This window comes from Oncorhynchus mykiss, chromosome 6 (genome assembly GCF_013265735.2).
Source record: "Oncorhynchus mykiss isolate Arlee chromosome 6, USDA_OmykA_1.1, whole genome shotgun sequence".
NCBI classification, from domain to species: Eukaryota; Metazoa; Chordata; class Actinopteri; order Salmoniformes; family Salmonidae; genus Oncorhynchus; species Oncorhynchus mykiss.
The window spans coordinates 21487085-21500179 of record NC_048570.1 but is presented as its reverse complement, the minus strand read 5'-3'; the positions used below and the strand labels follow the sequence as shown (position 1 = coordinate 21500179).

Here is a 13095-nt window from a genome sequence, read left to right as displayed (position 1 = left end):
ATAGGTGTGTGCCTTTACAAATCACGTCCAATCAATTGAGTTTACCACAGGTGGACTCCAATCAAATTGTAGAAACATCTCAAGGATGATCAATGGAAATAGGATGCACCAGAGCTCTATTTCGAGTTGCATAGCAAAGGGTCTGAATACTTATGTATTTTTCTTCAGAATAATTATCTTTAATTCATTTGCAAACTTAAAAAAAAAAAAAGTGCTTTGTCGTTATGGGGTATTGTTTGCAGAGACAGGGGACTGAAAGATTCATGTGATCTGCAGTTAACATGAGTGTTTTCACCACACACTCACACGCAGTCTATTCTTATTTAAAATTAAAGTGACACAGTGCATGACTCCAGCACCATTTTGTGGCTCCATTACTGTTGACGTCTTGACGGCCGGAGGTCCTCTCTCTGCAGCGGTGATGAAGTGTCTGTTTGTTCATCATCCTTCATTCAAGGCTGTTGCTGTCCTGGGCTGCTACCCCAGTCCTCACTCAAAAATAAATGAGCAATATTAGGGCGTCATTTCTCACCCACTGTGTGCACTCAGAGAAAATACTACTCTCTGTGCTCCTGCTCTGCTAAATGATTAGACTGGCTCTACTGTGACTACATGTGGAGAAGTGCAGTCTTTAGGGGAGAATGAGACCCGGATGGAAACGCTGTTCAATCTGTCATGTCGGCCAGGGTACTCAGTAGTGAAAGAAATGTAGTGAATGGCTGCTGTCTTGTCCTACCTTCCTACAGAGAAGGTGAACGTGTTGGAGCACCTGTCCCAGCTGGCTGTCAACACCACTAATGTATCCTTATCTGTGGGGACCCAGAATTGTCTGACTCTTCACATTGGCCTGTACGCCACACTGGCAATGCCCACACACCAGGCATTTGGACCAAGGTATTACTCCTATTAACATACTATATTATATTATATTGACGTAAATTAACATTTTGTTTAAGTTATTTAAATTGTGCTACCTCACATATATTGTGCTCCCTCCCAGGTTTGTAGATGAGTTCAGTGTGCTGATGGAGCTGCGTAGTGTTCAGCAGGAGGAGAGTAGCCTGGTCACCGTGCTCAGTCCCTACAGCCACATCCAGCTGCAGCTCCGTCTCAGCCCACACACGGTCACCTTCGTCTCCACTCACCACAGACATTACGAGTACGTTGTTAGTTTCACCTCCTAGTTTAGATTAATTCTGTCTTTCTGACTTTTTGTACAGTATAGTAAATGAAGCTGAGGTGCTTTGCTCCACTTGCAGCTAAAAACAATAAGTTAAGCAATACAAGTGAAGTAAATTTACCTCCCATTCCGTCCTGTCCCTCTAGGTTCCCAGTAGATATGCTGCCTGACGGCCAGTGGCACCAGGTCTCTGTAGGTGTGTCCTCCAGCTGGCTGGCCCTCTATGTGGACTGTGAGCTGGTGGAGAGGGTGAACTGGACCTACCCTGGACAGGACATTACCACTGATGGTCTGCTGATGCTGGGGGGCATCATAGAGGGCTTTGAGACTCCATTTGAGGTAAGGGTTTCTCGGATACTCAAATTTCACTCCCACTTTCGTCTACAGTATTCACTAGTAATGTAAAGTTATATAATAAATAGTAATCTGAATATTTTTCTATTCCTCATGATTTCAAGCACTTGATATGTTCAGAGAGAAGGTGCCTGCCACTCGATGGCAGTAGAGAGAAGTTAATGTCCCGTCACCAATTACTAGGCAGTTGTCAGCTTGACTTACTCGCTGAGAATGATTTCACTTAATTTGCTGTTGGTTTTCTGCAGTTATAATACTATATATCATAAATCCAAAATGTATTTTTTGAATTCAATCATACAATAAAGTTTGTCATCTTAAGTTATGTGACAAAATGTAAACAGAAATTGTTTTAGGGAATCTGGTCATTCTCTGCCTGCTCATTAATCCTCCCAGAGAGAGTTTACTGATTCTCCTGAAACCAGCTTCTCTTCACTTTAATTGAATCCAGAGCCGTTACTCTCGGTGTCAATTCATCACGGACGGACACAGGCAGGGTCTGGTTGCCATATCTTATTGGCTCTAGTCAGTTCCTGTATTACTATCACTGTACTGTCAAATTATCTGGATGATGTCAGCCTACTGTACTGCAAAGACTAAAGGTTGGGGACCGAAGAGCTGGCTGGGCTCGTTGGAAGGTTGGATATCCATGGGTATTTACACTTAGCTGCCTGTCCAATTGACCTGTCCTAAAGAAATCTCACATAGATCAGTGAGATAATCCAGTACTTTATACTGTGACTGTTGTAAGTAATTAGGCTGGGTGAAAAGTGGAAAGTGGTACTGTGTGTACCAGTACTGTGTGTCTGAGGGATCTCCTCACCTTTCAGCAACAGTGTTTCAGGTTTCTACCTGTCTGTCTGTCTCAGGGTGCTCTGAGACAGATGACCTTTGTGATGGGTGACCCCGACGCAGCCAGACACCAATGTAACCTCCACCTCCCTATGTGTGATGGAATAGCCCCCAAAGCTCCACGCTCCCCAAGAACACCCCACACACACCAGGTACTAACTAACTACAGAACTTTGCAGTCCTCTCTGAAATATCAAGATAATTTTTTATGAAATATAATAATAATAATAACAAAATAAGACAATATGTATGTCATTTATACTGGGATTAAAAACGAGACAATTTATTATACAGTATGCCATTTAGATCTATTCTTTTACATCTACTGCCTTTTAATTTTTAATTTCTTAATATTTTAGGATGCCGAGTTGTCCTCTGGTGACCTGCTAGATGACTTGACATACAGTACAGGGAGTTCCAGAGAGAGTTCCACAGATAAAGGGGATGCTGTCATGGTGAGTACCTTTGATAGGGAGATAATTCCATTGTCATGTACAGTAGTTGATGTAAAGCCATGTGAGTCAGCCCAATTTAGACAAAAGCCACGGATTTGCCTGGTTTTAAAGTCTTTAATCTCTTTTGAATTATAGTGCATTAGGGGATAATGGGTCCCTTACATGTGCTTTGTACAGTGTTCCAGTAGTAACAGTTGTAGTAATCTATGCTTACGACACTATTAAAGGCAAATAAGTGACAGATGTAGTGGTTGGTTAGAGATATTGCCTGAACAATCTGGGAAGTGTATCATTGATGGAGGTGAGGTGAGGAAATTCCACTGATTTCTCATTTGTCCCCATAAACCCCTAGTTTTATTTTCCTAATGGGGAAGGCTGTGATTCACTAGAGTACTGGGAACAAGCCTGGTTCAGCGCCGGCCACTTCAGAGCAGTGTGTGTGTGCTGAAAGCGGCGCTGGCTTTGACAAATGCCCCATCAGGGAGGGATAAGGGGCTGCCCTGGCCCTGGGTCTCACACACTAGACTGCAGCTCACAAATACATCCAGAGTACTTTTACCAGCTGTCCTCAAACGTCATTCATTACCCACCGCACAGGCTCTTTACTATAGGCTTAAAAAGACCAAGTGCATACTTCAGCATTAGTATACACTTCAGTGTATACTTGTTATTTAAACATTGGACAAGACGTTTTCCTCATTATTGTTATGTTCAAGTTGACATTTCTTTGCTTTATTGAAATCTGGTTGTCCGTGGCAGTTCTAGACTTGATGACGCTCTGTTTAAATGGTCTTTGTTAATCTGTTTTACGTACACAGGATGTTTGAGAAGTGCATTAAGGGTTTTCACTTTTTTATTGAACTGAACTGAAAGTCCTCAAATGCCCAAAGTAACATACCTTTAGTATAACAATGATAGTTTCACCAGTCCATACCTGTCTTAGATCATCAGTCAACCACTAAATGGGGGGGAAGTACTGAGTTGTATCTTCATCTCAAAGTGTTAAGACTTGCAGTCGGCCTTGTGGGCTCCACTTCACTTGTTGAGAGGTCAAATGATTCAAAAAATGTATTGTCTGACCCCCATAATACACCCACAGGATGTGTACTCACTTTCTCCTTTTAAGATGAGCGATATGGGCCACAGAAGGTGCCAAAGAGCCTCTGGATCATAATTCACAAGTACTGAAACTCAGGATCAGATAAGGTCTATTTCCATTATCCATTACCTTACAACCTCTGTGCTGAAAGTGAAAGTGTGAGGACTGTTGACCTGATGTCCATACTGTCATTAATGCATAGGTTAACCTGTTAATGAACCACCATTAGAGGATTACTTTACAAAGGGCAATAGAATAAAAGGTGAGTTTGCAAGGGCCATTTAGCACAAGTCAAGGCAAAATCTAGATCAGACATCACCCCAAGAGCAATACCATTTACAACTTGCCAACTATTTCACGCAAACCTCAACCTCATGACTCACAACCTTATGGGGGTGTTTTATTACATTGTATCCCAAGTAGCAGGTTCGAAATAACATTTATTGACTGTTCTGCCATCTATCAGCATATGAGATTGGGACATTCATCCACAGGTTTGTCGCTGTACTGCATGCATCCACCTATGGTAGCTTATACTGTAAGTCACATCATTGAAATGGCAAAAGGGAGGAACAAGAAAGAAGCAGTCATGACTCATGGTTGCCAAGCTACTGTACCTCACTAGTGAGCAGAGTAATTATGGCCCAGGCTTGTGGGAGTTCTGTTCTGAGCTGGTACTGTATCACACAGCTCTGTGTTCTCATCTCTCGTCCACATTGGCAGTTCTAGTCTATCATCTGCGACTTTGACCTCAGACCACTGAAACTTGTAATCATATTCACTGGGCTATAATTTAGTTAGCCAAATAAAAAAATATATGAGAAGAGAGGGAGGCGCTGAAAAAAGGGTTGCTTTATTACTAGCCTATTGTCTCCCATCTCTATTCACACCCTTGCTAAAATGTACATGAGAAAAATGTGTTCTCTCACCTTATGTTTTAATGGAAACCACATGCCATATACTGCGGCCTGGCCTCGATGTGGTAAGTGTAGACAGCAGCTTATTCCATAGACAGAGGCTCTGGGAGCAGTTAGCAAGCCTGTGTAGATTGGTGATGGTACTGATGCAAGTTCATTTGCTAAGGGATTTTCCTCTTATGTCTCCAGTCTAGTGAAAATGGGGGAAACCTCAAGAGATTTTTCCCACTCTTAAGTAAAGCGTATTATGTAGTGGTTTCCCTTGGTTTATGCTATTGCCATGGTTTCTCATTAATACCCATAATCCCTCCTTGTGGTCACTGCTGCTTTGATTCTGAATGCTGTAGGTCTCCAGCTTAATCGTTTTCTTCAATCAAATTAGCATCTGTCAGATCATTAGCTGATCATAGCTGTGGTTTTTTATATATTCCATCTGCCTCTGTGGCTTCTGTGCCATTTCAACAGCTCTGAAGTATCTTTACCAGCTACAGTATGTGTGTGCTCCTTCCTATTTTATCTCATTCACAGCTTGGTATGTTTAATCATACAACATTAGTGCATACATTCATATCACTAAGTACAGGAAATCTAGTGGTGGAAGTCCTAAGATCCACCTGGACCTCAGCAGCCGAGATAGAGTGATGAGGTGATGGGTATCCATCCTCTTGTCCTCTGGCTTAGCCTGGCACACCCTATCCCACCACACCCCACCCTACACCACCCCACCACACCCACCCACCCACCCTACCCTAACCCACCCATCCCATCCCACCCCACCCCATCCTACCCCACACCACACCACCCATCCCACCACACCCACCCCATCCTACCCCACCCAGCCACCCAACCACCTCACACCATCCCAGCACACCCCATCCCACCCTACCCCACTCTGCCACCCACAACACCACAACACCCCACACCACCACACCTCATCCCACCCACCCAGCCACCCCACCCCATCCCACCACACCCCATCCTACCCTACCCCACCCAGCCACCCACAACACCACAACACCCCACACCGCTACACCTCATCCCACCCAGTCACCCACCCACCACACCCCACCCAACCAGCCACCCCACCCCATCCCACCAAACCCCATCCCGTTCTACCCCACCCACCCACCCACCCAGCCATCCGACCACACCCCACCCCACCCCACCCCACACCACCCCAACCAACCATCCATCCACCCACCCACCCACCCAGCCACCTCACACCACCCCATCCCACCACACCCCATCCGACCCTGCCCGCCCGCCCAGCCACCCCACACCACAATATCCCATCCCACCCACCTAGCTACCCTATTCCACCACACCACACCCCATCCCATCCTACTCCACCCAACCAACCCACACCACCACCACACCTCATCAAACACCACCCCACCCCATGTCAACCCACCACACCTCACCCACCCAGCCCCCATCCCATCTCATCCCAGCCACCACACTCCATCCCATACCACCACACCGAGCCAGCCTACCCAGCCGCCACACCCCACCACACCCCATCCCAGGCAGCCAAGCCGAGCTGTGGGTGGGAGACTGAGAGTGGGAGCGCAGCCCAGGGTGTGTCTATGTGTTCCTGCTCACGGGGAAGGCACTGGGAAAGAGCACTGCATACTTTGCCAGGGAGGACTCCTGTGGACTAGGAGGGGTGTAGTAGGAGTGGTGCTCTCCTATTGTAATGTACTGTAGCCATGCAGTATTTTACCTGGATACTGGGCTGCTTAATGCTGGATTCTTTCCTCTTTGGATTGTGTTTGGAGGGTCAATGGAGAGCATCTTACACGGTAGGGAACCACCTGACCATTTAGATACTGTAGGCAGAATTCACTAACTAGTTCATAGTTGTGATGATCAGGTTGTAGACTTTAATGTCAAATACATTTGCTGCTGTGCTCACTACAGTAACACTATTGTCCCCAGGTGATAAATACAGAACTGCTTAGGAATCCCACTGTTGTGATTGTGTTGATGTACTGTAGCACAGTGTATGTATGTTCATCCTGGTTATTAGCCCATGGTTTGTTTACTCTACGTCTATGATAGACATTGACATGCTTGTTTTTGCCATATAAAGATTTTCTTTGCTGTTATTTAGTTCATCATGGGGTATTATACTTTAGACATAAGACAGAGACTCCTCTAAACAGATCCATATGAAGCAAGGTTCTTCATTGCCAGCACATGTGGGTACATCCTTAATAAACAAAGGTTTTCTTATGGCCTTGTAGAACATCAGAAATTCTGTAATCTGTAGTGATCTATCCTAAAAATAGAATGTGACAACAACAACAGTATTACATCATGTGTTCACCCCCTTTTTACTCATCTGTTAATATTCCCGCTCTAATAATTCTACTACAGGACACGTCCTCGTAACATCTCTGATGACTATATAAAGCTGGGGATGATGGAGTGTATTTGCCCAGCTGCATTTTTAGACACATGGCCGGTGCAGATCATCCTCATACCTGTGTCTAAGCCTTTGATTTATGGTCCTCCATCATAATGTACTGTTAGGTCAACCCGTTGGATACAGATTCCCCCCTGCCTGGGGACCAGTGAGCTGGACCTTCCTTCAGGAGTCTTTCACATGGTGCTCTTTCATACTAAGGTCTCTGGGTGACATGGTCTTTGTTTACATCTTCCAGTCTGACCCGTAGCGATGACCTTGTCAGCTACACGTCATCCCCCTAATGAAACCATTTCCTGCCTGCAGAATGCACCGGTCCCCATTCAAACCTCACTGCTACATGATACAGGAATGATGCACTCATCTCATCAGTCAACCATTGTTCAGGAAGCATACAAATAGCTAGATAGTTTATGTTTAATTTATATGTTAAATATGTTTAGCTATTACACAAATTATCTGTCAGCAACATTTTGTGTTTGTTTGCACTATTGGAAAAGTTAATTGTATTTGATGGATTTCTAATTCTTTGTGTGTCTATCTGGCAGGATGTGTTTAGAGATACATGCCTGATTTCTGACTTTATAATCAAAGTATGAACTGTATTATGCTGAGATGAATACCAGGGATCCATTATTGCCCACTTCAGAGATCAAAGAGTCTGGACTACAGAATACTGTATTCCCTGGCCACATGCTCACCTCCAATTCACACTGTAGAGCAGAGCTCCAGCCCAGACACAGAACCCCAGACACAAGACCCCCAGACGTAGACCCCCAGACCCAGACCCTACTCACTCACTGCTGCAGCCACTGGCAGTGGGACAAGTATGGTGTCTCTCTGTCAGATGTTAACAGTGTATTTTCCCTTAGTGTTTCCATACGGCATCAAACCTCCTAAAGTAAGATTGTGCCTGACGTGTGCAAGGCTCTCACTAGCAGTCTCGTTCTGTTAGTGCTCTGCCTACTCCTCCAATACAGTGTTTCCATTCTAGGGCTCAGCCTGGGGATGAAAGGCAGAGCTATAGGGAGGTTGAGGAGATTAGTTGGACAAATAGTTTCAGGCCCAGGGAGATCAAGTATCCGCTCATCTAAGAGAAGAGAGAGAGAGAGAGAGAGAGAGAGAGAGAGAGAGAGAGAGAGAGGCAATGCTGGCTTATTACATATAAAGGCCCATTGTCTGCTGTAGGGGAGGCCAGTGTGAGATGGACTGAAGCTCTGCCACTCACCTGGGTGCAGTTATCTCTCTAATGTAATCCCAGCTTCTCTTTGAAGTTCGTGGTCATTAGGCCCAGACTTAATAACCAATTTTTATACTTATGTAAGTGATGCACAGCATTTTTTTATAATAAAAAACGACGAGTACTGTTTTTATATTACAGATGTAGGATCATTTGAGTCACTTTACTACAGCAGAAAAAGAATCCTGCAGCAACAGGAAATGTGAATTATTATGTGGATTATAAATAATGGTAATTACAAACTTTAAAGCCTTTTTAAAACTCAAATACAGTATAAGTTTGCATTTTCTGCTGGAAAAATCTCAGCAACAAAATAGTGATCAAATTAAGATCCTACATCTGTATGCACCTTTTATGTTGAGGTGAAAAAAGGAACATGTAATTGTGGAAATGTCTAGCTATTTAAAGCTGTTTCAGTCATTTGTTGTAGTTAATTTGATGGAACTGTTTGATAGAGATGTGTCTGTTGTGGGTGAGTGATCATTCTAGACACTCTGTATCAGAGGGATCTGGTGATGTGGCTGCAACCATTAACCATAGTTTTCTCTTTCTCTCTTTGTAGGATCCCTCCCTCCCAGAAGGCAAGTCTCCTATCTCCCAGCACGCAGCCACCCTACAACAACAAGGGAATGGGTTTGTAGGAGTTGATGAGGCAGACCCCTCTATCTTCACCCTACATCACACGGATACAGGTACCCGTGGCAGCAATTCCCCCTATACAGTCACTGCCTTGGATGAGAACATCACCACAGATGCAAAAGACAGACCACAACATGACATCATCGACCTGGACTCCACCGGCCCCTCCCCCAGTTTCCAAAGGAAAGGCTCTGACCAGAAGAGCCCATCCCAGTCTGGTCACCCTGACCCCAGTGTGCTCTTGGAGGAGAACCTGTTGCCTCCTGCAGGGTCAGCAGTGGAGCAGGGAAGGATTAGTAGTGGCTCTCACACACAGAAGGGCCAGGGGAACAGTGAGGAGGTCGGACAGGCTGGTTCTGATCACACAGGCTTGCTGACAGTGGCACCCAGTGAGGGTGATGTCATAGTCGGATCTGACAACAAGATTTACAGGCTCCTGAGTGGCCCTCCAGGGCCAGTTGGCCCTCCAGGAGAACAAGTAAGAATCTCTTAGGGACCGTTTTTAGAGTTAGAAATGCTCATAGAGATATTTGTTTTCAAAACTCAGATCCTTTAAATATCACGCCACATAGAATCAAAGTCAGTGATTTCATAAAACCAAAGTGATTTTCTGAACACATGATTTTACAGAGACAGGTAGCAGAATAAACTGACATATCAGTGAGTGTCTTAGAATAGAGAATAGTCATCCATTTGTTCCTCATGAGAAGTACTGTATGTCTTCACGGGTTTATTCAGCTATGGTTTTCTTGTAAAACAATGATATCTTTGTCTCTATTGGAAAATGAAAACATCAGTGGTTTAATAACTGTCTTTAATTTGAATTCAAATATTCCCCACTGCAGCTCACTTAATGCAAAAAAACCTCCCTTTAATCTTTTGATTTTTTATTGCTTATAAGTACAGGTTATGGAAATACTGTACAAACGCTGTGGTTAAATCTACCCATATGACATGGACACAGACTGATTCATATGCATTCTACAAAATTACAGGAGAGAAAATAAACATCTCAAAAAGATGTGGCAGTAATATGCTACTGCAGACCAAAATGTACACTTTGACACACTCTGTTGCATCATCTTTAAGTTCTATTGCCAAACTGTGATCTTTGCCTGTTGTTCCAGTATCTTTATAATTTCCTGTAAATATCTGTCCCTATGTTCACCACATTTTCATGTTTACAGGGATGTGCTGGCAAAGAAGGCTATATTGGGTTCAAGGGAGACATGGTAAGGGAATAGATCACTGGTGAAATAATTGTTTTGAAAATTTTTCAGTAATGCTGCTGAATGATGAGTAAACCCCAAATGACTTATGGATGTCATTTTTTTGGTAAGTACAGTATGTGAATTAGTTTTTTCAGTGTGTGTGTTGGTTCTATACAGATTAAGGATCTTAATTTCAGCCCTTTTTCTACAGCAGTAAAATAATCCTGCAGCAACAGGAAATTTGAATTATTATGTGGATTATAATTAATTAAGATTTTTGTAGGGGTTGATACGTTTTTCATAAGGGAAAATCGTCTGAAGTTTCAAAGTGGAAATTACAAACTTCAGAAGCCTTTTTGAACCTCAAATACACAGTTTTATATTTCCTGCATTGCAGAACAGTTCTGCAACAGGGTGATCAAATTAAGATGCTACATCTGTACCTGTTGGGACTTGTACTTTGTTGATCACAGTGGTGTAAAGTACTAAAGTAAAAAATACTTTAAAGTTCTACTTAAGTCGTTTTTTGGGGTGTCTGTACATTACTTTATTATTTATATATTTGAAAACTTTTACTTTTACTTCACTAGTTACCTAAGGAAAATAATGTACTTTTTACTCCATACATTTTACCTGACACCCAAAAGTACTCATTACATTTTGCATGGCTAGCAGGACAGGAAAATGGTCCAATTCACGCACTTATCAAGAGAACACCCCATGTCATCTCTACTGCCTCTGATCTGGCGGACTCACTAAACACAAATGCTTTGTTTGTAAATGATGTCTGAGTGTTGGTGTGTGCCCCTGGCTATCCATAAAAAAATATATAAAAGAAAATAATGCCATCGGGTTTGTTTAACATAAGGAATTTTAAATGATTTATACGTTTACTTTCAATACTTAAGTATATTTTAGCAATTACATTGACTTTTGATACTTAAGTACATTTAAAACCAAACACTATTAGACTTTTTCTCCAATAGTATTTCACTGTGTGACTTTCACTTTTACTTGAGTAATAATCTATTAAAGGTATCTTTACTTTTGCTCAAGTATTACAATTGGGTACTTTTTCCACCTCTGGTTGACCATCACTCACTGTCATAGACTGCTCTCTTATCTCTGCTTTCCTAGGGATCTCAGGGTGTCAGAGGGCAGGAGGGCAGGAGAGGTGAGACAGGCCTCCCAGGTCCTCCAGGCCTACCCACCCTCTACCTGTGGAGGAACTCCCAGGAGGATTGGACTGACTTCAGGGTGAGATTCGTTCTGTCTGTCCAGTGTCCACCCATATCACAGCAGCCTGCCTAGGAGTATTATAAAACTTATTGTAACAATGCAGTTTTTGTGTATGTGCTGTGTTGTCAAAGAATAACTTGATCTCCCAGTTCACCTGGCTATGCTTTTGGAGGCTATACAGTAGAGCAGCAGCCACCACCGCCCACTGCCTCGGTTCAAATCAAATCAAATCAAATTGTATTTGTCACATGCGCCGGATACAACAGGTATAGATAGACCTTACCGTGAAATGCTTACTTACAAGCCCTTAACCAACAATGCAGTTCAAGAAATAGAGTTAATAAAATATTTACTAAATAAACTAAAGTTAAAATAAAAATAAAATCAATCAAAAAGTAACATAAGAAATGTACACAACAATAACAGGGGGTACCAGTACTGAGTCAATGTGCAGGGGTACAGGTCGGTCGAGGTCATTTGTAAAGTGACTATGCATAGATAATAATCAGCGAGTAGCAGCAGTGTAAAAACGAAGGAGGGGGGTCTTGGGCTTGGGGGTAGAAGCTGTTAAGGAGCCTTTTTGGACATAGACTTGGCGCTCCGGTACCGCTTGCCGTGCGGTAGCAGAGAGAACGGTCATGTCTTTGACATTTTTTCGGGACTTCCTCTGACACCACCTATTATATACTGTAGGTCCTGGATGTCAGGAAGCTTGGCCCCAGTGATGTACTGGGCCGTTTGCACTACCCTCTGTAGCGCCTTACGGTCAGATGCCGAGCAGTTGCCATACCAGGCAGTGATGCAACTGGCCAAGACGCTCTCGATGGTGCAGCTGTAGAACTTTTTGAGGATCTGAGGACCCATGCCAAATCTTTTCAGTCTCCTGGGGGGGGGGGTGTTGTCATGCCTCTTCACAACTGTCTTGGTGTGTTTGGACCAGTATAGTTTGTTGGTGATGTGGACACCAAGGAACTTGAAACTCTCAACCCGCTCCACTTCAGTCCCATCGATGTTAACGGGGGCCTGTTCGGTCCTCCTTTGTCTTGCTCACATTGAGAGAGAGGTTGTTGTCCTGGCACCACACTGCCAGGTCTCTGACCTCCTCCTTGTAGACTGTCTCATCATTATCGGTGATCAGGCCTACCATTGTTGTGTCGTCAGCAGATTGAATGATGGTGTTGGAGTCATGCTTGGCCACGCAGTTGTGGGTGAACAGGGAGTACAGGAGGGAACTAAGCATTCACCCCTGAGGGGCCCCGTGTTGAGGATCAGCGTGGCAGATGTGTTGTTACCTACACTTACCACCTGGGGGCGGCCCATCAGGAAGACCAGGATCCAGTTGCAGAGGGAGGTGTTTAGTCCCAGGGTCCTTAGTTTAGTGATGAGCTTTGAGGGCACTATGCTGTTGAACACAGAGCTGTTGTCAATGAACAGCATTCTCACATAGGTGTTCCTTTTGTCCAGGTGGGAAAGGGCAGCGT

General features: G+C 43.8%; 2 protein-coding genes across 2 annotated transcripts in view; both read left to right on the top strand.

Annotated features, from left to right (window-relative positions):
- Nucleotides 1-876, top strand: part of cacna1ba (calcium channel, voltage-dependent, N type, alpha 1B subunit, a) — a 189838-nt gene extending 188962 nt beyond the window's left edge. Inside the window, exon 50 of the mRNA XM_036979605.1 lies at nt 747-876. The gene's annotated coding sequence lies outside the window, so the exon portion shown is untranslated. The remainder of the gene's footprint in view (nt 1-746) is intronic.
- A 5380-nt stretch (nt 877-6256) lies between these two features.
- si:dkey-61l1.4 (collagen alpha-1(II) chain) overlaps nt 6257-13095 on the top strand; it is a 29696-nt gene continuing 22857 nt past the window's right edge. The window contains exons 1-3 of the mRNA XM_036980266.1: nt 6257-6403; nt 9088-9642; nt 11513-11632. Coding sequence (XP_036836161.1) covers nt 6257-6403; nt 9088-9642; nt 11513-11632 — 822 coding nt within the window. The remainder of the gene's footprint in view (nt 6404-9087; nt 9643-11512; nt 11633-13095) is intronic.